Below are 26,230 nucleotides of genomic sequence, written 5' to 3'. Positions count from 1 at the left end.
GGCAGAGCTCAGACCAGCACTGCTGCCCGGCGGGAGCCCCCCGAGCAGTCGGTCGCACAGGGAAAGCCCCGCTCTAGCAGCACCGCTTGTCTGGCTTGGGGAGGGTTTAAAGACTCCAGACTGAGAAGCGTTGGGCCAGCCCAGCTGCATTGTGCTACAGGCCTTTCCTCGGAGCAGCACAGCAGCATCCCTGCTCCTGTAACACTCCCAGGAGAGGGTCAGAGAATGCTGCAGCACGGAGGCAAGTACTAAATTGCACCAGAGCACCAAAAAGGCAGGGAGACCATGCCTAATCCTGCACGCTTACCTATACACAAGCAGACAGGCTCCTATAGGTGAGATAGATATATATATAGCTTTGCCCCAAAGATACCCCACGACCACTAGACACTGACCGAGATGGACCAAAGACAACAGCAATGCAGTGAGCAGCGCTGCGACAGCACCACAGCAGCAGGTGAGGGAAGCGCGGGTGCCTCCACACTGAGCCAGGCACCTCAAGCACGGCCTCTCCCGCTCAGCAGCGACGCCAGAGCAGCTCGGGGCTGAGCAATTACATGACCTCTGCCTTCGACCAGGGGAGTCCGCACTTTGCTCAGCTCAAGGGCACAATGGCAATTGTCCAGAGTCCACAAGCTCCTTTTAACTGGGATGACCCTGAGCAGATAGCTCTCCTCGCTGTCAATACCGAGAGCGTAGATCTCTGATCAGGTCAGCAGGACTGGGCTGGACATCGGCTGCAGGCACTGTGGGCTGCCTCCCCAGTTAGGTGAGGCAGCACCTTTGGAACAAGCGCTGCTTTGTGGTGGACCTGAGAATTCTGGAAACCGGACGTTCAAATACCTGTAAAGCCTTGGCCTCGCATCCAGATACCTGCTGGCTGATCAGGACTGCAAAACATCGCAGTGCTGGAGGCTGACGCAGCTTTGTACATCAAACACAAGCAAAAGTTAACTCATTAAGTTTAGAAATGGAGCTACGCAGCGAGTACCTGCAAAACATCATAGTATGTTATAGGGAAAACTCCTGCATCTCGCCAGTTACGGTGGCACTCTGGCAAGGCAGGGACACAACTGTGTTTAGAATGGCATTGGGAATGACAGTGCCCCACAGGAGCTTCACAGCCTGAGCGGCGTGGGCTGAAGGAAACCAGAAGCATCTCATGCTCTCCAGGCACAGGGACACCAACTAAGGCATGAGACCTCAGCGGTGCTGACAGAATAACCAAGCAGTGTCCTCGCAGTGAGATACATTTATTATTCAGCAATCAACCTCAGGATGTCAGCGTCAATGCACAGAACAGCAAAACCAAGTGCTAATCTAGGCCTTTCTGCAGCATGGGTGCTGAAGAGAAGCAAGTCCTGACTTCTCCCCATCCTTCATGGGAGAAACTACAGCAAGGCCCTGACCCATGCTAATACTGGTTTTGTGGGTTGTTGGTTTTTTTTTGGAGGGGAGAGGATTTGGATAGGGATTGTTTTAACCTCTGCCATTTCATGGTTCAACTCACAGCCCACTTAAGATCACGTAGGTCCATGGAAGCACATTACCAAAGCCACCACTGAACGGTTTTGTTCAGTTCTCATGTCTACGCTTCAAAGAGAAAAGTTAAATTTGAGAGGATTGGGAAAGCTATGTGAGAATAAGAAGGCTGGGAAACTCGAATCAATTAAAAAGTAGAGCCTAAGGAAGCACAATCTATTCATTTTGTCAATTAAATGCTCACAAAATTAATTTTAGCATGGCCCGAGTACATCCACAGGAGTAAAAGACTGTGACAATAAATGGCTCGTTAGGAAAAACTGAAACAAACTGCAAAGGTAATACCACTGTTCCACTCCCTGAAGCTCTCGCAATGAAATAAATTTCAGTTTTCTTAAAAAGAAAAAAAGCCATGATTGAGCTGGAATGTGTGTATTTAACGCTAATTACTAAGCAACGACCTCCAGGCTGCGTCCCACCACAGAATTCAGACATCATATTGGCTTCTTTGAATTTGAAGCTTATGACACTAACAAAAACATCCCTGTGAAGCACTCTAAGGCACTCACACCACAACAAAATACCCTCACGGGCACCTCGTCAGCGCCGAGCTCTTCCTCAGAGCCACTCTTTGGTACAGGCAGGGACTTCTGTAGGGCCGATCTCCGCCAGGGCCTGCCAGCCCTGATAAGGCCTCAGCAATATATAGTTTTGTTTTTAGCTTTTATAGCTGTTTTACAAATTTCTGAAGTCGGGACCTAAACCAGACATTCCCATCCTCCTTGGTGGTGGGTGTGCAACGGAGCACAGGGGAAAAACGATGACTGGAGACCAACGATGCTGCGACAGGGTAAGTCCAAGCAGCCAGCCACGGCAGCTCCAGAACTTCCCATACCTGCTTCGTTACTTTTAATGCTCCCCATCAGTCCCACTACCCCTGACGCTATCGGGTGGTGGAACATCCTGTGGCAGACTGCCACAGTTTAATAGTATGTTGTGTGAAAAAGTACTTCCGCCTGTTTATTTTAGACCTGCTGCATCATAATTTCCTGTAAGAAACAGAAAATTGATGTTCCCTCCTCGCTTTCTCTGGCCTGCCCATGACTTCATGCACCTGCATCGTACCTCCCGTCAGCAAGCTTCTCCCCTAAGGTGAGGAAACGAAGGCTTCGCTTGCCTGGAAACCTGCTCGTCCGTGCTGCTCCTGCCCCTACCTTTTCCAGTGCTCCCCTTTTGAGACGGGCTAACCAGAACTGCCAGCAATAGCCAGGGCACAAACTGCCAACGATTTATGCAGCAGCTTAATGATGTTTTCTGCTTTGTTCTCTGCTCCTTTAAAGTAATTCCAAAACATCCTTTTTAGGCTACAGCAGGGTGTTGAAGCGATGTTTTAAAAGAAACAATTGCTGAGACACCAACAGCTCTTTCCTGAATAGTAAAAGCTGATACAGAGTCCAATTGCTTTGGCGTTTGTTACCTTCATTACACCCGTTGCCATTGTGTCTCGTTTACCACGCTAGCACTCAGCTACTCAGTATTATCTGGTCTTTGCAGCTTCCCACAGTCCGGCTTTGCTATCCTAAATAATTTAGGATTAAATTGTCCTTCTCCACATCACCATACTCAGAAAAAAAAGCAGCAGAGATGACTGTGAAACTCCACAATAGCCTGACTCCGCTGTGAGCACCAACCGTTCATCCCTACCCTTTCTTTGCCACCCTTCAGTCAGTCCTTAACCCCCAAAAGGGCCTTCCCAGGCTGCTGCCCCTCAGCTTTTCGTGGAGTCAGAAGTTTGGGAAACCCAGCGCAGTGCTCCGGGAATTACACCCGCGGAGCGGGGCGACCCGAACCGCCAGCGTACCTGAGAAACAAAGGTCAGACCCTTCCCTGCCCCCCGCCCCGAAAAGCAGGCCGACCCTCCCTCCACGTCCATCACCTCACAGCTTCTCCTCCCATGCCAGTCGTGCCCCGCAGCCCCCGGCCCCGCTGCGGTCTCTGCCAGAGGACAGCCGGGCCGCTCCGGCGGGCGGGCGGGGGGGACTGCGGCACCCTCCCGTCCCCGGGGGAGCTGCCCCCCACCCCGGCCGCGGGTCCCCTGCCCACCGCCTCGCCTTCCCCCCGCGCTCTGCCCGCCCCAGCCCGGGTCACCCCGCTGCGGCACGGTGCCCAGCCAGGGTCCCCCCCGCCCCGGGAGGCTCCTGCTGCCGCCAGCCCCACCCGCTGCCAGCAACCGCGAGCGGACGGGCCGCCGCTGCCTTCAACCCCCCCCCCCCGCAACCGGGGCCCCGCGGCCCAGCCCGACGCCAAGCACCGCGACGTCCCTGCCGCCCTTACCGAGAGCCAGGCCCGCCGGGGCCGCCCAGCCCAGGAGGCCTCGGAGCGGCCTCGGAGCGGCCTCGGAGCCGCCCCGGGCCCTGCGCGGCCCCTCTGCGGCCCCGCCGTTCCCCTGGCAGCGGCCCCGCCGTTCCCCTGGCAACAGTCCCCCCCCGCCCCTAGCAGGGCGACGCGGACCGTGCCGGCCCGCCCCCCGCCGCCGCTCGCCCCCCCCGGCCCGCGCGGACCCCCGGCCCGCCCGGCGCGGCCTTACCCGAGGCGCCGAGGGAAAATGGAGGCCTCCGCGGCGGCGGCGGCGAGCGAGGGGGGGCGGAGCAGACGAGCGGCGACCTCCGGGCGGGCGGAGCGGCGCTACTTCCGCTTCCTGCGGCGGCGGGATGGGGACGGGGACGGGGATAGGGGTGGTGGTGGCGGGGCGGCGGGTGCCGGTGCTGGTGCCCGTGCTGGTACTGGCGCTGGGCGCGGCGGTGCGCGGCGGCCCCGGGCCCGTCACCTGCGGCTCCGTGGTGAAGCTGCTCAACGTGCGGCACAACGTCCGCCTGCACTCGCACGACGTGCGCTACGGCTCCGGTAACGGGACGCCCCCCCCCCAGCCCGGTACCGGCACCGCGCCTTCCGGGCAGGGCCAGGGCCGGGCCTGAGCGCGGTTCTCCCCCTCCGCAGGCAGCGGGCAGCAGTCGGTGACCGGGGTGTCGGCGGCGGATGACGGGAACAGCTACTGGCGGGTGCGGGGCCGCACGGCGGCCGTCTGCGAGCGGGGTACGCCGGTGCGGTGCGGACAGGCCATCCGCCTCACCCACCTGGGCACCGGCCGCAACCTCCACAGCCACCGTTTCGCCTCCCCGCTCTCCGGGAACCAGGTACGCGCCGGGCGCGGCCGGGACCCCCGGGACCCCGGCCCCACCAGGGATCCCCCATGTCCCCCGGGCCCAGCCGGGGCCCCTTTGTCACCCCGGCCCCAGGCCCTGCCCGGTCCCCTGAGTCCCTGCTGGGTTCGTCCCTGCCAGTCCCGACCGGGTCCCCCTCGTCCCTACCGGTCCCACCTTGTTCCCCAGTTCAGACTGGGTCCCCCATGTCCCTACCAGTACTGCCTTGTTCCCTGGTCCCAACCAGGTGCCCCTTGTCCCTACCAGTCCTCCCACCTTGTTCCCCAGTTCAGACTGGGTCCCCCATGTCCCCCATGTCCCTACCAGCACTGCCTTGTTCCCTGGTCCCATCCAGGTCCCCCTCGTCCCTACCAGTCCCACGTTGTTCCCCAGTTCAGACTGGGTCCCCCATGTCCTCCATGTCCCCCATGTCCCTACCAGCACTGCCTTGTTCCCTGGTCCCTGCCAGGTCCCCCTTGTCCCTACCAGTCCCACCTTGTTCCCCAGTTCAGACTGGGTCCCCCATGTCCCTGCCAGCTCCATCTTGTTCTCATCCCTACTGGGTTTTCCGTGTCCCCACCAGCTCCCTGTTGTGCCCCCCCCCAGTCCCAGCCAGACCCTCCAAGTCCCAACAGAGCCATGGTCCCAACCAGGTCCCTCACCCTGTCCCCCAAACCCAGCCCCTTCCTCTGCACCCCCCCCTTGCCCTCTGGGCCCGACTCAGCCCCCCGACACCCCCCCCTTCATCCCAGCCCCCAAACGAGCTCTTTTTCACCCGCAGGAGGTGAGTGCTTTTGGGGAGGACGGCGAGGGCGACTACCTGGACGACTGGACGGTGGTCTGCAGCGGGACCTACTGGGCGCGGGACGGCGAGGTGCGCTTCCAGCACGCCTCCACCGACGTCTTCCTCTCGGTGACGGGGGAGCAGTACGGGCGGCCCATCCACGGGCAGAAGGAGGTGCACGGCATGGCTGCCTCCAGCCAGAATAACTACTGGAAGGTGATGGAGGGCATCTTCATGCAGCCCAGCGAGGTCTTCAAAGCAGAGCTTTACCATGCTGAGTTGTGATGGACGGACAGACTGCCGCCGAGCCTCTGGGCGCTGCCGTGCGGTGTTTGGGGCCGCTCGACCAGGGGGATGGCCCCTGTCCCCACCCGGTCTGACACATGCCAGGATGCAGAGCCCCAAATCCAGCACAAAGCAGGTCCCAATGTCCTGAACTGGATGCAAAGCAGATCCCAGGTGTCCCAAGTCTGACACAAAGCAGATCCCAACGTCCAGACCTGACCCAAACCAGATCCTAACGTCCAAGATCCACCACGAAACAGGTCCCCACATCCTAAATATAACCCAAAGCAGATCCTCATGTCCGGACCTGACCCAAAGCGGAGCCCAATGTCTGAGACCCAGCATGGAGCCGGTCCCCACATCCCAAATCCAGCACAAAGCCGAGCCCAACGTCCAGACCTGACCCAGAGCAGATTCCTGACCTCCCCAAACCTTCCCTTGTAGCTCCCTCCTCTGTCCCCCCGTCCCCTCTGCCCGAGGACCCCCCGAAGGACTGCTGCCCCCCGGGAGCTGTGTCCCGGTACCGACCCCCGCTGTACCCCAAACTGCTCCCCGTGCCCGGCGGGGGCCTGGGGCCATAAAAGCGCTGAATCCTCCCCTGTCGTGTGGCTGTTTGTGTGGGGGGTGGCGGGGACTATAGCGGGGCTGGGGGGCGGACCCGGTGCCCCCCCCCTCCCCGCTCCATCCCGGTGCCAGCCCCGGCGGGGCGCTGCCGCTCACTCCGGGAAAACACCGCTCGGCCCCGCCGCGCCGCCGGCCCCGCCCCGCCCCTCCCAGCGGCCACTCCGGGTGCGCGGGCGGTCGGCCCCACGGCCGGCGGTGGCGGTGGCGGTGCCGGGGCAGGGGCGGGAGGGGGGCACACACCGGGGCCGGGGGCCGCCATGCCGCCGCCGCTGCCCGCCGCGCTGCTCGGCCTCATCGTCGTCGCGCTGCTTGCCGGGCTGCTGGCGCGGTCAGGGCCTGGGGGGCGGGTTTGGGGGCGTGGGGGAGTCCACGGGGACTCGGGGGGGGGGTGACAAGGTTGGGGGGGGCCGCAGGGGTCATGGGGGTGTCCACGGGGCTGGCAGTGGGGTGTCAGGGGGTTCTGGGGGCCCGCAGGGGTTTGGGGGGATGACAGGGCTGGGGGGGGGCTCTGCTGGGGTGGGGGGAGCTCGCAAGGGTTATGGGGGTGTCCACGGGGCTGACAGTGGAGTGTCAGGGGGTTTGGGGGGCCCGCAGGGGTTTGGGGGGGGGTGACAGGGCTGGGGGGGGGCTCGCAAGGGTTATGGGGGTGTCCACGGGGCTGACAGTGGGGTGTCAGGGGGTTTGGGGGGGTGACAGGGCTGGGGGGGGCTCGCAAGGGTTATGGGGGTGTCCACGGGGCTGACAGTGGGGTGTCAGGGGGTTTGGGGGGCCCGCAGGGGTTTGGGGGGGTGACAGGGGTTATGGGGGTGTCCACGGGGCTGACAGTGGAGTGTCAGGGGGTTTGGGGGGCCCGCAGGGGTTTGGGGGGGGGTGACAGGGCTGGGGGGGGGCTCGCAAGGGTTATGGGGGTGTCCACGGGGCTGACAGTGGGGTGTCAGGGGGTTTGGGGGGGTGACAGGGCTGGGGGGGGCTCGCAAGGGTTATGGGGGTGTCCACGGGGCTGACAGTGGGGTGTCAGGGGGTTTGGGGGGCCCGCAGGGGTTTGGGGGGGTGACAGGGGTTATGGGGGTGTCCACGGGGCTGACAGTGGGGTGTCAGGGGGTTTTGGGGGCCCGCAGGGGATTGGGGGGGTGACAGGACTGGGGGGGTCCCAGGGGGCTGAGGTGTCATGGGTCGGCAGGGGCAGCCGGGGTTAAGGAGGACAAAGAGGGTTTGGGGGGGTGTCAGGAGTTTGGGGTGGCTCACGGGGCTGGGGGAGAGGTGTTGGGGGGGGGCCTGCAAGGGGTTGGGGGGGCAGTGTGCAGGGTATGGGGGGGCTGCAGGGGTTTGGGAGGGCCCACAGGGCTGGGTGGGAGGGTGTCAGGGGCTTGGGGGGCTTACAGGAGTCCAGGGGAGCCCGCAGGGGTGGGCGTGGGGTGTCGGGGGGTGTGGGGGTCAAAGGGAGCCCTCAGGGTTGGGGGGGGCTGTCAGGGCTTGTTGGGGGGTGACCCTGCGGGGTCTCTGCCCCAGCTTGGGGCACCCGTGGTGGCAGAGCCGGGTCCTGGGAGCTCCCATCCGGCTGTGGGTGCTGGAGCTGGCGCGCAAAGAGGGTCCTGGGCCCCCAGCCCCAGCGGGGAGGCTGACTCTGGCCTTCCGCCTGTCCCCGCAGGTGGCTGGCGTGTCGCCTGGCCGTCACCTGGTGCCGGCAGAAGCTTCATGCGGAGCTGAAGATTGGCTCCTTCGGCTTCTTCTGGGCCCAGAACATCAGCCTCAAGTTCCAGCGGGAGCAGCAGACTGTGGTGGGTACCTGGGCGAGGGGCGGTCACCGGCAGATGAGGGTAGGCAGGGTGGCTGCGGCCACTTCCAGGCTGGCAGCAAATCCCTGCAGCCAAGCTCTTGTCACGCAGCCCCATAGCTTGTGTCAGGCCCTTCCTCCCACGGCCAAACGTGGGGTTTTTGGCTGCTTCCTGCATGATGCCAGGCATTGGGAGCGGAGCGGGAATGTCGGGGTGAGCATCACAAGGCAGAGCCAGGTTGTTTCTTCTCTGACCTACCTGTGCATCCTTGCAGGAGATCGACAACGTCTGGATCTCCAGTAAACTGAGCCGGGAGCTGCCGTACGTACCCCCGCCCCAGCTCTCTCCCTGCTTTCTTAGGGGATCTGGCTCATCCGTGGCCCCGTTGACTGCGGTTCTGCTGCCTTTACACATTTCTGCAGTCCCTATTTCCCCGTGGTCTGCTCTGTGTGGGAATGAATCACTCTTCTTTGAGGTGGCAGTGTCTTGTGGGTGCCCTTGTGACGGTCCTGCGCGTCCCCAGGGCGGGGGGCATCCCTGGCGATGGGGCTGGGCGTGCCATGTGCGAGCTGTTGTAAGAGTTGCCATGCTGTTCTTCCGCAGGCGCTACTTTGAGCTGTGTTTTGGCGAGGTGCGAATCCGCACGGATCTCCAGAAGGGCCCTGGGTTCCAGCCGTCTGTCCCGGAGGCTCCCAGAGAAGCTGATGGAAATGAAAGCAAAGCAGACCTAACTCTTAAACCCTCCCTGCTGAGGCTTCTTAGCCAGGTGAGAGGCTGGCTTGGTGAGAGGCTGTTGTGGGCTGTGCTGCTGTCAGACATCCCTCACAGTAGCACCTTCCCCCCAGCTCTTTTCCATCCACATGGACTCCATCAACATCATGGTTCTGCACGTGGCCACCTCAGAGTCCCTCTGGCACATCCAAGCCAGCAAGACGCGTCTCCTCCTGAATGGCGATGGGAAGAGGTAACACTGTGTTCACGCCCCTCTCTGCTTCCCCAGCCTGGCCCCGGGTCCCAGGGGGCAGGGAGGCTCCTCCAACCCCAACCTGGTGTCTCACCTCTCTCTGTCCCACTCAGCAGCATCCCATGTCACCTGTGATGTGACACATTAACCTCCTCCGAGGCTGGCCTGGTCCCTTTTCCCTTCATGGGAAGCTCGAGTTGTGTGTTCTCCAAATTACGAGTTGGTGCGCTGTGCACAGAGTTAGGGTGTGCTCTGCTTTTGGGAGGACTTGGAGCAGGGACTTGGGGTCCCACAGAAAAGAGAGGGCAGGGCCTTGGTTCAGAGGCAGCAGGGCCTGCATCCTCTGCCTGTTCTCTGCTCTCCCCAGCCTGACCTGTGAGGTGAGCCTGACAAAGGTGAACAGCAAAGTGCTCCGGAGCAGCCAGCTGGTGAGTGCTGGGGAAGGGAAAAATTCAGCACTTTTAGCCTGGGCACTGGCTCTCTGGGACACCCCGAGGACCTGTTCCAGCCCCTCTCCGAGGCTGGGCGATGCTGCAAGGCTCTGGGCTCCGTGCTGTGCCCAGCGCTCCACCTGCAGCATCCACCGGCAGGGAGTTGGGTGACTCCCTGGGCACTCCTTGCCCCTGTCCCCGTACAGGATGACACTTGCCTGGCGGAGCTGGCCCTGGCGCTTTCCCTCTCGCTGGAGATCAGCAGCAAACGGCAGCTGGTGGGCGTCAGGCTGCGCGTCCGGACCCTGCAGGCAGAGTTGCACGAAGGGCTCTTCTGCAGCCCGCTGCTGCGCCGTGTCACTGCCAGGGCCCAGCGCAGCAGCGCCGGGGAACAGCTCAGCACAGGTCAGGGATGGGGACAGGCACAAGCTCTGGGCAGGGCAGGGGCTGGCAGCCCCCACACTTGCACTGGAGCCAGAGGGATTTGGCTGTGCCATCGCTCCCTCCCATTGCAGGGCATGGGGGTCTGGGCAAGAGCCTTCCCGTGACTCTGTGTGTCCCTCTCCAGGCCCGGGGGAGCCCCTGTCTCTGCTGAGCAGGGACACACTGCAGCTCATCCCCAGGAGGGTGGAGGTGAAGCTGGAGAACACCAGCATGGTGCTGTCTATGAACAGCCAGAAGAGGTAAGGAGGCAGGTGGAGGGTGAGGCTCTCTTAGCCCCAATCCACACTGGGGACAGGAACTTGGGGACAACTGTGCCATTCCCTGCTCGTCCCCTGCTCTGCCAGACTGCAGAGAGTGAGTCCTAGAGCCCACCCCAGTGGGAAGGACTGAGCTTGGCCTGGGGCCGGGCTCTTGGGGAAGGTGGAAGGCACGTGAGCTGGTTCTCCAGTAGGACAGCCTGATGGGATTCTCTGCTGATGGGATGAGAGCACTGGGCTGGGCTGCAGCTGGGCACTGGCTGGTGTCTTTGTCTGTGCCAGCACGCCGGTCAGCTGGGGATGAGGGATGGGGAGATGGAGGACACGACGGTGCAGTTCCCTTCTGGCAGTGACTCCCTCCTTCTTACAGGCACCTCACCTGGAGCCTGAAGCTGCTGCAGTTTCTATATCAGCGTGAAGAGGAGCAGATCCCGCTGCGCAACTTCACACCCACCTCAGACCTGGACCAAATGAGTGTAGACCTCCAGCTGGAGGGCAAGTAGCCAGGAGGGCACCAGCGGGACAGGGCTGCCGTTGCTGGCCTCCGCCACCCCTCACTTCTGCTCCTCTCTCTCCCCAGACGGCCTTCTCCTGTCCCAGAGCCGCCAGCGCATCGTGTGCCTCAACTCCCTGAAGACCAGCATGCAGGTGAGTGAGCACTGGGTACGCTCCTGTCCCCCATGGGGTCTGGTTCGGCTCCTGTCCCCTGGGCGGGGCTGGTTCGGCTCCTGGCACAAGCTTTTTGCCACCCTGCCCTCTCCCTGCTCTAGGTCACAGCCATTGACCTCTCGGCTGCTGTGCTGCTCAATACCTGCATCATCCACTACCGCCACCAAGAGTTTTCGCACTGGCTGGGCCTGTTGGCACAGGAATACAGGTGCCAGGCGGTGCCTGTCCCCAGCCAAGGGCACAAGGCAAGGTAAACTCGGCCTCAGCGCAGTTGCTGGTATCGCAGCTTGTTTCCTCTTGCCTGCCACGCTCTGGCAGGGTGCCCAGGCACCCAGCACCTTCTCTGCCCTGTGCACAGCCCCTGGGGTGGGGAGGCTGGTACGGAGGGCAGCGAGCGGTTGGGGGGCCCCTGGATAGAGGGCATCCCTCTGGGCCTGCTCCCTGCCAGGCTCCATGGCACGCAGTGCCCCAGTAACAGCCCATCCCTGCTTGTCCCATGCAGGAGCTATCCCCAAATCATAGCGCCCATCATCCTGTGTGCCTCGCTGTCCAACGTCAATGTGTCAGTGCAGCTGGGGGACACGCCACCCTTTGCCTTGGGCTTCAACTCCATCTCTGCAGGTACAGGCTGGCAGCTGGCCCCGGAGTGGCTGCTGAGCTCTTCTTGGGGGTCGGTGGCTCTGCCAGAGAGTCACCAGGATGGTCAGCATCGTTGGCCTACAGCACGGGAACGGGGAGGGCCCTGCCATCTTTGTGCTTTTGCTCATGTCTGTGTCTGGCCATGGACTGCGGACCCCTGCCTAGTTGTCTCGGGTTGCCCCTGTTTGGGGGCAGCTGAGCAGGCAGCAGCGAGCCCTGCCCACACTCACCCCCTCCTCTCTGCCCACAGACTACCAGCACCTGCGGCCGCAGAGCATGCACCAGCGAGTGGTGCTAGCCGTGGACCACCTCTGCTGGCGCGTGGGCAACGACTCGCACATCCAGCGTGCCCCACATCCCCCCAACATGCACGTGTGGGGAGAAGCCCTCATCCTCGACTCCTTCAACCTGCAGGTGAGGGGTGAGCCGAGTGGGGTAAGGGGTGGCTCTCAGGGGGGACCTACCTGTCTACGACTCCATGCGGGTGGCACAGGGACACGTGGTGGCATGGGGACATCCTGCAGCTTGAGAGCGATCATCCTGTTTGTCCTGCAGGGCAGCTACAACCAGCCCCTGGGCATGTCCAGCGCCCAGTCAGACACGCTCTTCCTGGACTGCACCATCCGAGGGCTGCAAGTGGAGTCGTCGGAGACCTGCACCGAGTGCCTGGCCAGGGTCCTACCCCTGTTCTGCCCACGGCTCAGCAGAGCTGAGCTTGCCAAGCAGCCGCCTTCTGCTTCAAGTGAGCCCTGGGGGCTGCTCTGGAAGGTGGACCTGAAGGTGGAGGATGTGAACCTTTTCACACTCTCGGCCCTGGTGGGTAAGTAGCATCCAGGCTGATCCCAGATGGCTGTCCTGGAACAGCCCCCCCGCGGTCAGAGGAACCTGGCGTGTCGTGGTGTACCTCCTCCGTGCCTCCAGCACTGACATGCCGTCTCTCTAGGTGCCCTGGAGCTGCGGCTGGACACACTGACTGTCCTGGGGAGTGCCGAGAGCTGCACGGTCAGTGTCCAGGGCATGGTGCTGGCCTTGGTGAAGAGCATCACGGAGAAGATGCAGCCATGCTGCAAAGCTCCTGCCATCCCCAACCCAGTGGCCAACCTCTCCATGCTCTCTGTCACCTACCACAGCAGCATCCGCTCCCTGGAGGTTGGTGTGGGCCTTGGGTCTCTGCTTTATCCGGTACTGGCGGGACTGGGGCGGGTGGGGCAGGGGGAGGATTGGCTGGCACCAAAAGGTGGGGGAGAGGAGAACGGGGGTGTGCTGTGCTGGACCCAGCAGTGACTTGGTGCCTTCTCATTCTCTCTGCTGTAGATGCAGTGCGGCGAGGGGCTGGCGGTGCTGTGGAGCCCACCCGACCACATGCACTTGTACCATCACACCCTGGCCACCCTGCAGTGCCATGAAGCCTTGCAGAACGCCCTCGGCCACAGGACGCCTCCCTCTCTGCCCCCGGAGAGCCCAGTGTCCCACCCGGTCACCTCGACTGAGACACCGGTGCCCCTGCAGCCAGATGGGACCCCCCCAAAAAGACTCCTGTCCCTGTCACTGGAGCTGAGCTCTGCCAAGCTCACAGCCTTTGTCTCCGAAGCCAACTACATCAGCCTGGCTGCTGAAAGGACCTCCGTGAGCTGGCATGGCGGTGCCCTGCATGGCTACTGCCCTGAGCTGGCTGCTGGCTTTGACGGACACAGCATCTTCAGCTTCAAGGAGGTGGAGGTGAAGCTGCTGCCAGAGCTGGAGGAGGTCATCTTGCACCGCTGCGCCTTCCCTACCCTGCGCACCCTCCGCAACCGTGGCTGGGCCTTCTCCTTTGCCAGCGTGACCATTGAGTTCCCCTACCAGTACGACTTTTCCCGCACGCTGGACGCTGCTGTGGGCGTGCAGAAGTGGCTGAAAGGTCTGCACCGACGCAGGCGCCCTGCCAGCACGGCGCTGCCTCCCGACCTCCTGCTCAAAGTGACGCACTTCTCCTGGGTTTTCCTGGACGATGTCTTTGAGGTCAAGTTACGAGACAACTATGAGCTGATGAAGGACGAGAGCAAGGAGAGCGCCAAGCGCTTGCAGCTGCTGGACACCAAGGTGGCTGCGTTGCGCAAGCAACACGGCGAGCTGCTGCCTGCCCGCAAGATCGAGGAGCTCTATGCCTCGCTGGAGAAGAAGAACATAGAGATCTACATCCAGCGCTCAAGGCGGCTCTATGGCAACACGCCTATGCGGAGGGCCCTCCTCACCTGGACCCTGGCCCACCTGGAGCTGGTGGCCATGGCCGACGAGTCCTTCCACGGCACGGAGCGTGTGTTGGAGCAGATGAGGGACCTGGATGGTGTCAGCCCATTCCCCCCTGAGGGTCTGGAGATGGTCACCCAGTGGTGCCGCATGATGAAGGGCAGAGTTGGCAGCTTCTTTGGTGAGTTGCTTTGCGTGAGGGTGCCCGTGGAGGACAGCATGGTGGCTGTGTGGCCTGGTGTCCCAGGACAGGGACCTGCTGGCACCACATGATGTGTAACCAAGCAGGGGAAATTATTTTTGGAGGTTCAGGGGAGTGGGAAGGGAGCAGAGATGTGACAGGACAGCGGCTCCTACTGTGGCCCAGAGTTGGGGACTGGGGCAGTGTCCCTTCGCTGCCCCATCTCTCAGCCCTTCCTCTGCTCCACAGTGCGGATCCGTGACTACCCTCGCTACCTCTTTGAGATCCGGAACTGGCAGCTCTCGGGCCGGCTGATCGGAGCCGAGCAGTGCGGCCAGGCCTGCTCCCGGCGCCGCCAGGTCCTGAAGCTGGGGCTGCCCTGGGGGGACGCAACGGTGGAGAGGAACATGCCACCCTTGAAGTTCTACCATGACTTCCACTGTAAGAGCTGGAGGGGCAGGAGGGCTCTGTGCTGGGGTGTGGACGGGGCTGCATGAGACATGAAAAGGGCTGAGCCAACCTCTGTGTCCCCAGCTGAGATCTCCCAGTACACCATCGTGTGGGGGCCCTGCTGGGACCCAGCCTGGACCCTGATCGGCCAGTGTGTGGATCTCCTCACCAAGCCCTCAGAGGACCCCAGTGCTCCATTGCCCTGGTGGGACAAGAGCCGCCTTCTCTTCCACGGGGACTGGCACATGGACATTGAACAGGCCAACCTGCACCAGCTGGCGACCGAGGTGGGTGCCGCCGGGGTAGGGAGCAGAGCGCGGCATGGGGCCAGCTCACACCTGCCTCTCCCCACGCTTGTCCTTGCAGGACCCCTACAACACCACGGAGAACATGCACTGGGAGTGGAGCCACCTCTCCTTTCACTGGAAGCCCGGGCAGTTCGTCTTCAAGGGCAACCTGGACATCAACGTCCGGACAGCCTCCAAGTGAGTGCGGGGCCAGGAGCAGGGGGCTGCCACCAGTGCCGAGGGGTAACCGGGGTCTTTTTCCCCATCCAGGTATGACGACTGCTGCTTCCTGCACCTGCCCGACCTGTGCATGACGCTGGACCTGCAGTGGCTGTGCCACGGGAACCCCCACGACCACCACGGCGTGGTGCTGCGCTCCCCTGAGTTCCTGCCTGAGGTGCCAGTGGGGCAGCAGTATGATTCCTACCGTGCCTTCCGCTCTGAGAACCTCAACCTCTCCATCCGGATGGACCTGACGCGGCCCAGTGAGGGTGGGTGACAGCACCCCAAGGATCCCTCGGGGCTGAGCGAGATGGGACAGGGCTTGCTGGTTTTAGAGATCCTTATGGGTCCTGGGTTGGGTGCTGCCGTGTCCCTGCCCTGCAGTGTTGGCTGACAGTGGGTATATTCTCAGAGCACTCCCAGCCCCGGATCCTGCTCTACAGCAGCACCCTGCGCTGGATGCAGAACTTCTGGGCCACGTGGACCAGCGTGACGCGCCCCATCTGCCGTGGGAAGCTCTTCAACAACATGAAACCCAGTAAGAAGAAGCTGGGGCAGCATTACAAGCAGCTGTCTTATACTGCACTCTTCCCCCGGCTGCAGGCAAGTTCTGGGGATGGGGGTCTGGTGTTACCTCCCTGTTCTGCCTGCGCTGGGCTCTCAGCCTCTGCTTTCTACTTCCTCGCAGGTGCATTACTGGGCCTCCTTTGCCCAGCAGCGGGGGATCCAGGTGGAATGCTGCCAGGGACACATCTTCACTCGCGGCACCCAGCGGCTCATCCCGCAAGGTGAGTGGGGGCCCTGCTGGCAGCGCTTCCAGGCAGGGCAGGGCCCCAGCTGACCCCTCTCCCTGTCCCCCAGCCGGCACAGTGATGCGACGCCTGATTTCGGAGTGGAGCATCACGCAGATGGTGAGCGACCTGAGCCAGGTCACTGTGCACCTCATGGCCTCCACTTGCGACGAGAATGCTGACCACCGGCTCGACACCCTGGTGAAGAAAACCCACCTGCTGAGCCTGTCCTCCCTCACCTACCAGCGGCACAGCAACCGCACGGCTGAGGAGGTACCGCCGCAAACACACGGGGCGCAGCAGGTGTAACCCAGGCTGCACTGGCCTGATGGCGTCCCCCTGGGACAAGGGGACCTTGGTCTTTGGGTGCAATGGGGGAGGGATTTGGCCGGAGAGAAGACAGACCCGCGGGGCCTCTGATCTCCTGAGCCTGTGGCCAAAGGGATGCCTTGTTCCAGCCACAGCATCCCTGCTATGGGTCCCTGCTGTAGAGCTCTGGGATGTTTCCCCAGGCTCTGGTCCCCATGCCTTGCCTGCGGGGACTGGCAGAGCTCCCAGCCCCCATGTGTGAAGCCTGTGGACAGGGACTGTGTGTGGCTTTGCTGTGCTGAGGTTCTGACCCTCTGTGCCCAGGAGCTGCCCCTGCGGGATGGCGACGATGGTTTCCACACGCACCAGCTGCACCTGGTGGACCTGCGGGCGTCCTGGACCACCACCAACCGGGACATTGCCTTCGGCCTCTACGATGGCTACAAGAAAGCGGCTGTGCTCAAGCGCAACCTGTCCACCGAGGCCCTAAAGGGGCTGAAGATTGACACGCAGCTGCAAGCCAAGAAGCTGAAGCGGGGCCCGCTCTCTGCTCACTCCGTCCCTGCCAGAGTGACCGCTCCCATCACCAGTGGCCGTCCCGAGAGAGCCTCCTCAGGGGGTGAGCATGGCAGGGAGGGGAGCAAAGGGAAACCCAAAGCCGTGCCTGCTTTCACCCCGTCACCTCCAGCTAGCCCCTCGCAGCCTTGCACTGACCCTTTCTCCTTCCCCAGGGGCCTACATGCTGCAGAAGCTCATTGAGGAGACGGACAAGTTCGTTGTCTTCACGGAGGAAGAGTCGGGGGCTAGCGAGCAGCTGTGCGGCATCGCCGCCTGCCAAACTGATGACATCTACAACCGCAACTGCCTCATCGAGCTGGTCAACTGCCAGGTACCTGCCCTCGGCCAGCCTGCCTGTCCCCACGCTCTCCACTCCCCATGGCCTTGCTGTGAGAGGGGCTGTGCCTGGCCCAGAAGGGCTTGTCTGACCCCCAGGGTCTCTCCCCCCACAGATGGTGCTGCGCGGTGCAGAGACTGAGGGCTGCGTGATTGTGTCCGCCGCGAAGGCCCAGCTGCTGCAGTGCCAGCACCACCCTGCCTGGTACGGGGACACACTGAAGCAGAAGACATCCTGGACCTGCTTGCTGGATGGCATGCAGTACTTTGCCACGACGGAGAGCAGCCCCACCGAGAGGGAGCACGGGCAGCTCTGGCTGGAGGTGAGCGGCTCGGGGACGCTGTGATGGGTGAGCTGCGTGGGGGACAGGCAGCGCTGCCGGTGCCCTGGCCAAGGCAGGGAGAGCAGGGACAGCCAGTGGTGCCTCCTTGTGTCCCCAGGTGAAAAATATTGAGGAGCATCGGCAACGGAGCCTGGACTCGGTGCAGGAGCTGATGGAGAGCGGGCAGGCGGTGGGGGGCATGGTCAGCACCACCACAGGTACTGCCTGCAGAGCTGGCTGCTGTGCCTGCCCCAATCCGGTTCGCATGTGACCCCAAGGCCGGTGAAACTGAGAGCACCTGGCCTGTCCCTGGACGGCTCCAGGAGCTGGCCGATGTTCTGAGACCTGCACCGTGGGGTCCCCAACGTGCTGGGACATGGCATTCTGACCGTGGTCCCCCTGCTTGTCCCCAGACTGGAACCAGCCTTCAGAAGCCCAGCAGACCCAGCAGGTGCAGAGGATCATCTCTCGCTGCAGCTGCCGCATGTACTATATCAGCTACAGCCATGACATCGACCCTGAGCTGGCCACGCAGATAAAGCCCCCTGAGACTCCCGCCAACCAGGAGAAGGAGGATCTGCTGAAGAAGCAGGAGGGTGGGTGCATCCAGGCAGTGTGTCTCAGGGGCTAGAGCTGTGGGCTGACCCACAGGTGCCGGCTAAGTCCAGGGATGGTCTGTCTTGGCCCTGCTGAGATCAGAGGGGTGCATACAGGAGGTGTCCCCAGCCATGTGGCAGTGCACCAGATGATGCTGGACATGCTGTGCCTGCCGGAGCCAGCATAACCGCCTTGGCTCGTTCCCCATCCCTCTCCATCTCTGGGTGGCCCCCACATGCATCCCGTTTCTGGCCATGCTGAGGCCCCATGTGTCCTTTGTGTGTCCCTGCAGGAGCTGTGGACACATTCACACTGATCCACCATGACCTGGAGATCTCCACCAACCCCGCGCAGTATGCCATGATCCTTGACATAGTCAACAACCTGCTGCTGCACGTGGAGCCCAAACGCAAGGTACCCACGAGGCCTCAGGTCACCGTGTCACTCACTGCACCCAGGGCAATCCTAACCTCCTGTTCCTGTGTCCAGGAGCACAGCGAGAAGAAACAAAGGGTGCGCTTCCAGCTGGAAATCTCCAGCAACCCCGAGGAGCAGCGCAGCAGTATCCTACACCTGCAAGAGGCCGTGAGGCAGCACGTCGCCCAGATCCGGCAGCTGGAGAAGCAGATGTACTCCAACGTGAAGGTGAGCCCGCATCTCGGCAGGGCTTGGCTCCCTGGGGTCCCTGCTCCAGGGCAGAGGGTGCTGAGGGTTGTCTGTCCTTCAGTCCCTGCAGGATGACAGCAAAAACGAGAGCCTGCTCGACCTCAACCACAGGCTGCAGCAGCAGCTGAGCCAGGAGAAAGCTGACCTGCAGCTGGAGAGCGAGGAGCTGAACATACTGATCAGGTAGGGGCCATCTCTGGCTTCCCTAGTATTGTGTCCCCCTTATTCCAGAGCTCCCACATCCCAGCGCTCCCCCCTCTGTGCTGCAGGTGCTTCAAGGACTTCCAGCTGCAGCGAGCCAACAAGATGGAGCTTCGAAAGCAGCCGGAAGATGTGAGCGTGGCGCGGCGGACTGAGTTCTACTTTGCCCAGGCACGCTGGCGCCTGACCGAGGAGGATGGGCAGCTGGGCATAGCCGAGGTGGAGCTCCAACGCTTCCTCTACAGCAAGGTACCGAGCCGGCCAGTGGCACCCACAGCCCACGAGCCGGGGCCCGGAACGCGCAGGGCTGACGAGTCTGTGTGCACAGGTCAACAAGTCTGACGACACGGCTGAGCATCTGCTGGAACTGGGCTGGGTCACGATGAACAACCTCCTGCCCAATGCTGTGTACAAGGCAAGCGGCAGCCTGGGGGAGCAGCCCTGCACCCTGGGGACCCACGGGTGGCCTGGCCAGGGTGGCCTTTCTCACCCCGGCCACCCGTCCTCTTCCCTGCAGGTGGTGCTGCGTCCCCAGAGCTCCTGCCAGTCTGGCCGGCAGCTGGCACTGAGGATCTTCAGCAAGGTCCGGCCGCCCGTGGGAGGCATCTCCATCAAGGAGCACTTCGAGGTGCCGGGTCCAGGCCGGGAGGTGGCAGGGTCCCCGTGGGGCACAGGCAGCGTGTGCCCGGCTCTGACGTGCCTCTCTCCCCGCAGGTGAACGTGGTACCCCTCACCATCCAGCTCACACACCAGTTCTTCCACAGGATGATGGGTTTCTTCTTCCCCGGCCGCAACGTGGAGGAGGAGGAGGTGGGGGATGAGGAAGACAAGTCCAAGCTGGTGACGACAGGTGAGAGGCTCATGGTCACCCTCCTCCCTGGCACCTGAGCAACGTCCTTGAGCAGCTCTGGCTGCATGTCCAGGATGCGTTTGTGGGCAGCTGCTGGCGGGCCACGGGTGGAGGAACAGGGAGTCGTGCTCTCTCCTGTGGGCACGGAGCTGGGAGGGGTCTGGGTCACGGCTAACCCCCAGCCGGACACCAACCACCGCCTCCCACCCTGTTTGTCCCAGGGATCCCTGTGGTGAAGCCGCGGCAGCTGATCGTGGCCGATGACTCGCTGGGCCCAGGCAAGGGAGTCGCTCAGGGACTGAATCGGACATCAGGGGTCAGAAGATCATTCCGAAAAGCACCCGAGGTACTACTGCTGCCTTGAGGGGGGAATCTGGGAGAGCCCTGCTGTGGAACCAGTCTGTTTTCTCTTGGCTGTGGGGCTGGGCAGCCATGTCCTCCCCTGCTTGCCTGTCCATTTTCTCCTGCTCCCTCCCACCATGAGGATTTGCATCCTTTACAACCAAGCACCTGCACGCTTGATGTGATCCCTGCAGCCATCTCATTTTCCTAACACCAGGCTAGAGCGGCTCTCACCTCCCCCCAGTGAAGCAATGCCATGGCCTAGTGCCCGGCTGTCCCTTCCCCGCTGGTTCCTGGCTGTGTCCCCTCTCCTTCCCTTCTGCTCATGGCTCCTGCTCTGTCCTCAGCACCCCGTGGATGACATCGACAAGATGAAGGAGCGCGCGGCCATGAACAACTCCTTCATCTACATCAAGATCCCGCAGGTGCCACTCTGCGTCAGCTATAAGGTGCGGCTGGCGGGACAGGGCGTGCTGGGGAGGGGGCACAGCCCCTCTGGCTGGAGGTGGCCTGGGGCATTGTCCCCTGCTGTCTGACACCCCTGTCACCCAGGGCGAGAAGAACAGCGTGGACTGGGGCGACCTGAACCTGGTGCTGCCGTGCCTGGAGTACCACAACAACACATGGACGTGGCTGGACTTCGCCATGGCGGTGAAAAGGGACAGCCGCAAAGCCTTGGTGGCACAGGTAGGTGGAACCCCCTCCTATCCTGCACCCAGGCACCCCTGCAGTGCCTCCTTCCTGCTTGCAGGGAGGGTACTGGAGCCGCTCTGCGCAGGACAGGGGTGGTAGCCCCACGGCCGGCGGCACGTTCTCCAGAGCGTGAAGCAGCCGGGCTGGCTCGGCAGCTCAGGCTCTCACCCACGCCGAGTGGCCTGGGTGCGGCTGTGGGGTGCTGAGCCCCCTAAATCCCGGGGCAGGTGATCAAAGAGAAGCTACGCCTGAAGCCAGCGGCGGGCGCGGAGGCCCGGGGGAAGCTGGAGAACAAATCGGACGGGACCATCCAGCAGCAGGAGGAGGACGAGAAAGCACGTCTGCTCATAGGGCTGAGCGTGGGTGAGAAGAACCCCAGCAAGAAGTCGATCTTCGGCAGGCGCAAATGACGGCAGCACCCGGCAGGCCGGGAAGGGACTGGGGTGCCCCGTGCTCCCCCCTCTGGAGGGGCACCCCTATAGTGAGGGGGGCCACGCTGCTCAGCACCGCGATGCCCGAGGCGGGGGATAGCCGTGCGCAGGCCCTCGGCAGCCCCGGCGCTGCGGAGCAGGGGTGCAGCAGCATGGGGATGTGGGGCGCAGCGTGCTCCGGGGCCGCTTCATGGGGCGCAGCCCCCCCATGCCAAGGGCTCCCGCGAGCTCCCCCCCTCCCTGTTGTGCAGGTGCTGGGCCCGGCCCCTGGGCCCAGTGAAGCAGCAGGATCGCTCCAGGCTGGGAGAAAGGGGAAGGGGAGAGAGTTTAAATAAAGAGTTTTTAATTTGGAACAGTCTTGGTCCAGTGGGTCGTTACTTGCCCTCCCGTTCACGCCGCAGTCCTGGACTCAGCGCCGTCCCCCCTCTCAGCTCAGCAGCACCCCACCCGCTGTGACTTCACCCCCTGCCCTTCCCCGGGGGCACCCCGTTTTGGGGGCTTGGGGATCCCTTGCAGCGTCTGCAGTCCCGTCGGGCTCAGCCCTTGCGGTGATGACCTCCTGCCTGGGGCTGTGCCGGGGCTCAGGGGGGGCTGCAGGTACCCCACCGGCTGCAGTGGGGCTGCGGCAAGCGGGGTGCAAAGGGAGGGTGAGTGGTTGAACCCCAAAGCCTGCAAGGGGGGGGTCCCGGAGGGTGTGCCCTGCCCAGAAGCCGGGGGGGGGGGAATCAGTCATGGGTGGGTGTCCCTGGGTGCGCACCCGATGCGGGGGGGAGCCCCGGTGCGGTGGGTTGTCCCGGGGTGCGCAGCCGGTGCAAGGGGGCAGCCCCGGTGCCCGACCCCGGGGCCGGGGGGGGGTCGCGCCCGGGCGGGGCGGGGCGGGGCGGGGCGGCGGGGTTATGTAAGGCGGTGGATTACCGGGGCCCGGGCCCGGGGCGCGGCCGGGCGGCGCCGCGATGGGAGCAACGAGCAGCGGCCCCGGCCCGGCCCCGGTGCGGCCCCCCCAGGTGCGTGCGGCGGCCCCGGGGGTCCCCCGCCCCGGCCCCCCCACCCCGCCCCGGGGTCCCCCCGCTGACGCTGCCCCCCGTTCCGCAGGGCCGCGCCGTGGGGTCGTGGGTGCGGGCGCTGCTGGGCCGGGCCGGGCCGGTACCGGTACCGGTACCGGTACCGGGGTCGGGGCTCTCCCTGGCCCCGCGGGGCCCCGCCGAGGAGCCGCCGCTGCCCGCGTGGCCGCTGCCGCAGCTCGTCTCGCTCTTCCTGCCGGAGTTCCCCGTCCGCCCCTCCGCCCGCCAGCAGCAGCTCAAGGTGCCGTCCCGGGGCCCCCACCCTCCTAACGGGGTCCCGGTGCATCCTAACGGGGTCCGCCACCATCCCACCGGGGCGCCCGCGCATCCCGCCCCGGCAGCCCCGAGCGCCCTAACGGGTCCCCTCGCACCCCGTGCCGGGTCCCTGCACGTCTTACCGGGGTCCCTGCACGTTCTACCGGGGTCCCCCAACACCCCGTGAATCCTCCCCGGGTCCCCCAGCGTCCTCCCGCGCCGTCCGTGCATCCCGTGTCGCCATCCCGGGATCACCGACTGTCTTACCGGCTCTCCTCGCACGCCGTGCCCGGTCCCCGCGCATCCTACCGGCATCCCCGCCCGTCCCACCGGCTCCCCCCGCCGGGTCCCCGTGCCCCTTGTCGAGTCTCTGCGTGTCCTACCGGGGTCCCTCTGCACCCTAACGGGGTCCCCAGGTGTCCCGCCGGGGTCCTGTGTGTCTTATTGGGGTCCCGTGCACCCCACTGGCATCCACAGCCACCGTGCTGGGGTCCCCGTGTCCCTGTCCCCCCTCCACACGTGCCCCATACTGGGTCCCCATGTGTCCTGCTGGGGTCCCCGTGTCCCTGTCCCCCCTCCCCACGTGCCCCACACTGGGTCCCCATGTGTCCTGCTGGGGTCCCCGTATCCCTGTCCCCCCTCCCCACGTGCCCCATACTGGGTCCCCATGTGTCCCGCTGGGGTCCCTATTGGGTCCTCTTGGTCCCCATGTGTCCCCACCGCCTGCCTTGGGTGCCCTGTGCCACCCCACCTCACCCCATGCAGGACCCCACACCCTGCCCCACCCCGAGCCTGTCTCCGTGGGGTGCTCAGGCCATGGTCCCCCCTCTCCTCCCAGATCCTGGGCTTCGTGGCCAAAGGCTCCTTTGGGACCATCCTCAAAGTGCTGGACTGCGGGCGGGAGAAGGTCTGCGCCGTGAAGGTGGGTGCTGCCCCCAGAGCCTGTGGGTGCCCCCGCCTGCCCCCAGCCCCCCCTGACAGCCCCTCGACCCCCCAGGTCGTGCCCAAAGTGGAGGTGCTGCGCCGTGACACCCTCAAACAGTGCAAGGAAGAAGTCAGCATCCAGGTTAGGAGAGGTCCAGGGGGGACCCCAGCCCGTGGCGGGGTTCGGGGCGGCCGTGGGGACAGCAGGATGCTGCCAGGGCTGTGGAGGGAGGGTGGCAGGAGCAAGGTCCCCAGCCTCCCCCCGGCCCCCCACCCCGGGGGCCGCTCACCCTCTCTGCTTTGTGTCCCCAGAGACAGGTCAGGCACCCGTTTGTCCACGGGCTGGGGGACAGCTGGCAGGGCCAGCGCCATCTCTTCATCAGTGAGTGACCATCTGCCCGCGGGCTCGCCCTAGCCCCCCCCTGCCCGCGCACGTGTCCCCGCCGCCCGCACACGTGTCCCCGCACACGCGCACGCTCCCCCCGCGCTGCCCGCTGCCCTGCGGGGATCCAGGCGCTTGGCTGCCAGCTCCCACCCCGCACCCGCCGTGGGGATGGGGACAGGGATGGGCACAAGCCGCAGTGGGGCAGGGACCAGCACGGGGGTGAACGAGGCCCCCAGTGCCGGCCTGGCCCTGGTGGCCCTGATGGCCGTGCCACCTCGGTGCCCACGTAGCTTGCATGTTCCCAGTGCCTGTGTGACCCCAGGGGCCACATCACTTTGGTACCTGTGTGGCCACAGTGCCTGTGCCACCTTGGAGCTCATGTGGCCCTGGTGCTTATGTGTTCCCAGTGCCCACACTGCTCTGGTGCCCATGTCACCGTGGTACATGGCCCCGGTACTTGCACATTCCCAGTGCCCTGGGCTGTGGTGCCCATGTCACCTTACTCCTGGTGCCCACATTGATGCTTGTGCCACCTCGGTGCCAGTGTGGTCCTGGTGCTTGTGCCACCTCGCTGCCCATACACCCGAAGTGCCGTCATCACCTTGGTGCACGGTCCTGGTGCCCACGTGGCCCCTGTGCCCACGTCACCATGGTGCGTGGCTCCAGTGACCCACCTGGCCCCCCGTGCCCGTGCCACCTCGGTGCCCTTGCCCCTTCTGCCAGCCCGGCCCCGTGGCGCAGCCCGTCGGTAAGGCCCATCGCCCGTCCCGGCAGTGTGTACCTACTGCAGCACCGGAGACCTGCACGCGCTGTGGCGCGCCGCCGAGCGCTTCGCCGAGGCCACCGTCCGCCTGTTTGCCGCCGAGCTGGTGCTGGTGCTGGGTGAGTGGCCTGCCATGCTGGGGACAGCCGTGGCTGTCCCCACCGACAGGGACCTGCAGGTTCAGCCATCCCCGGGGGTGGACAGCTGCCTGCCAGGTGCCACGGGGGTGGCAGCGGGCACTGTGCCGGGAGGGGACCCACCGCTCTGATGGCTCCATCTTCTCCCCAGTGTACCTCCACGACCTGGGCATCGTGCACAGAGATGTCAAGGTGGGTGGCAGCGGGGCCGGAGGATGGGGTGGGGGCGTCTCCGAACCCCCTGGCATGGAGAGGCCACCCCAGCGCGTGTCTCGTTTCAGATGGAGAACATCCTCGTGGATGAGAGAGGTAAGAGTCTGGTGGCACCAGTGTGGGGACACCCCGTCCGTGGGGACACCCCATCCATGAGTCCCCACGTGGTGTCTCGCCCCACAGGACACCTCAAGCTCACTGACTTTGGCCTCTCCCGGCACCTGCGTTGGGGCGAGCGAGCCCACACCATCTGCGGCACCCTGCAGTACATGGGTAAGGGGACAGCGGGGGGCTGTGGTGGGGGACACAGCCCCCCCAGACGCTCACCTGCTCCTCCCCGCAGCCCCAGAAGTGCTGAGCGGGGGGCCCTACAGCCATGCAGCTGACTGGTGGTCCCTGGGAGTCCTGCTCTTTGCCCTGGCCAGCGGGGAGGTGAGGACCACGGGGAGGGGGGGGAGAGGGGCACCCCATGGAGCCCCTAAACCTGCTTCCTGCCCCGCCAGTTCCCCGTGGCGCCAGCGGGGGACCATGTGGCCATGCTGGAGCGCGTCAAGCAGAGCAGCTACGAGACCCCACCCGCGCTCAGCCCCGCGCTGGCCCGGCTCCTTGCCGAGGTAACCCTCCCGCCCGGATTTTGGGGGTCCCCGCTGGTCCCCCAGGCTGGGTGTTGGAGTCTCCACCGCTCACTGTCCTCCCTCCGTCCCCAGCTGCTGTGCCACAACCCCCTGCGCCGCCTGCGCTACCTCCACCACTTCCAGGGCCACCCCTTCTTCCGCGGGGTGGCCTTCGACGCCGACCTGCTGCAGAAGGACCCAGTGGCAGTGGCGGTGGCCCCCCGCCCCCCCGAGCAGCCCCCACCTGACCCCGCCACCTTCGCCGACTTCGACTGCGACCTGGCCGCCCCCCCGGGCCGGCCCTGGCCTGGCTGAGCCACCGCGGCCGGGACCCCAGCATTGCTCAGGGACGTTTCCCCCACCCCGGCAGCGGGTCGGACTCTGCTGGGCCGGGTCCCCCTTACCCCAACGCTGTACCTCTCCCCGCGGGAGCAATAAACCCGAGAGCCGCGGGCAGTGCTGCGGGTGCTGCCCTGACTCCTGCGGGACGCCCGGGGGGTGTGCGGGGCTGGTTCCCCCCCTCTCCTGGGGCAGGAGTCGGGGCAGGTCTGGGGGGGGCCGTGCAGGGCTGGTTCCCCCGGGACAGGCGCTGGGAAGGCCCCGGGATGGGGGGGGGGGGAGCTGGGCCCGTTCCCCCCCTCCCAAGGGCTGCGCGCTCCCGGTGCTCGGCGCTGCACAGCGTCTCCGCCACGCCTCCTCTCGGGGGCGGGGCCTCGCCCGAGGACACGCCCACAGCCCGCCCACCACCGGACATAGCCCCGCCTCTAACAACCTCTCCCCTGGAGTGACGCGTGCGCGGAGCAGCCAATCAGAGCGGCGCGTTGTTTTCAAACGGGCGGCGGCGGCAGCGCGCGGGGA

At 64.4% G+C, this 26,230-nt stretch overlaps 4 protein-coding genes across 7 annotated transcripts in view; 3 read left to right on the top strand and 1 right to left on the bottom strand.

Moving 5' to 3' along the window:
• The window catches only part of SUPT6H (SPT6 homolog, histone chaperone and transcription elongation factor), a 30,244-nt gene extending 26,143 nt beyond the window's left edge, over positions 1–4,101 (bottom strand). Inside the window, exon 1 of the mRNA XM_059829179.1 lies at positions 4,070–4,101. The gene's annotated coding sequence lies outside the window, so the exon portion shown is untranslated. The remainder of the gene's footprint in view (positions 1–4,069) is intronic.
• A 92-nt stretch (positions 4,102–4,193) lies between these two features.
• Positions 4,194–6,347, top strand: SDF2 (stromal cell derived factor 2). The gene is made up of 3 exons (XM_059829512.1): positions 4,194–4,386; positions 4,480–4,676; positions 5,464–6,347. The coding sequence occupies exons 1-3, from the start codon at positions 4,194–4,196 to the stop codon at positions 5,749–5,751; spliced, it is 678 nt and encodes a 225-aa protein (XP_059685495.1). The 3' UTR covers positions 5,752–6,347.
• Positions 6,348–8,753: 2,406 nt separating this feature from the next.
• On the top strand, positions 8,754–21,117 carry BLTP2 (bridge-like lipid transfer protein family member 2). 4 transcript variants are annotated; one of them, XM_059829257.1, is made up of 36 exons: positions 8,754–8,916; positions 8,996–9,114; positions 9,482–9,542; positions 9,752–9,920; positions 10,081–10,228; positions 10,617–10,741; positions 10,827–10,894; positions 11,017–11,165; positions 11,418–11,536; positions 11,805–11,968; positions 12,110–12,374; positions 12,498–12,703; positions 12,869–13,964; positions 14,214–14,405; positions 14,499–14,701; positions 14,781–14,899; positions 14,972–15,192; positions 15,336–15,526; positions 15,612–15,711; positions 15,785–15,987; positions 16,348–16,642; positions 16,755–16,912; positions 17,034–17,240; positions 17,359–17,458; positions 17,654–17,836; positions 18,130–18,251; positions 18,327–18,482; positions 18,565–18,686; positions 18,773–18,953; positions 19,033–19,119; positions 19,222–19,332; positions 19,419–19,554; positions 19,776–19,900; positions 20,244–20,345; positions 20,449–20,583; positions 20,817–21,117. In XM_059829257.1, the coding sequence occupies exons 2-36, from the start codon at positions 9,011–9,013 to the stop codon at positions 20,997–20,999; spliced, it is 6,306 nt and encodes a 2,101-aa protein (XP_059685240.1). In that variant the 5' UTR covers positions 8,754–8,916; positions 8,996–9,010; the 3' UTR covers positions 21,000–21,117. The 4 variants fall into 4 exon arrangements, with proteins under 4 accessions (XP_059685240.1, XP_059685241.1, XP_059685239.1 ...); XM_059829258.1 differs by having other exon boundaries at positions 9,752–9,950; positions 10,114–10,228; positions 11,421–11,536; XM_059829256.1 differs by having other exon boundaries at positions 9,752–9,950; positions 10,114–10,228.
• Positions 21,118–21,973: 856 nt separating this feature from the next.
• RSKR (ribosomal protein S6 kinase related) lies at positions 21,974–25,687 on the top strand. Its single transcript, XM_059829466.1, has 12 exons — positions 21,974–22,024; positions 22,113–22,322; positions 23,175–23,258; positions 23,334–23,402; positions 23,573–23,642; positions 24,420–24,527; positions 24,697–24,737; positions 24,827–24,854; positions 24,942–25,031; positions 25,102–25,190; positions 25,262–25,372; positions 25,466–25,687. Exons 1-12 carry the CDS (start codon positions 21,974–21,976, stop codon positions 25,685–25,687), a joined length of 1,173 nt encoding a protein of 390 aa, XP_059685449.1.
• Positions 25,688–26,230: the final 543 nt, after the last annotated feature.

Source organism: Gavia stellata, chromosome 25 (genome assembly GCF_030936135.1).
Source record: "Gavia stellata isolate bGavSte3 chromosome 25, bGavSte3.hap2, whole genome shotgun sequence".
Taxonomy (NCBI): domain Eukaryota; kingdom Metazoa; phylum Chordata; class Aves; order Gaviiformes; family Gaviidae; genus Gavia; species Gavia stellata.
This window is presented reverse-complemented; position numbering and strand designations above follow the sequence as displayed.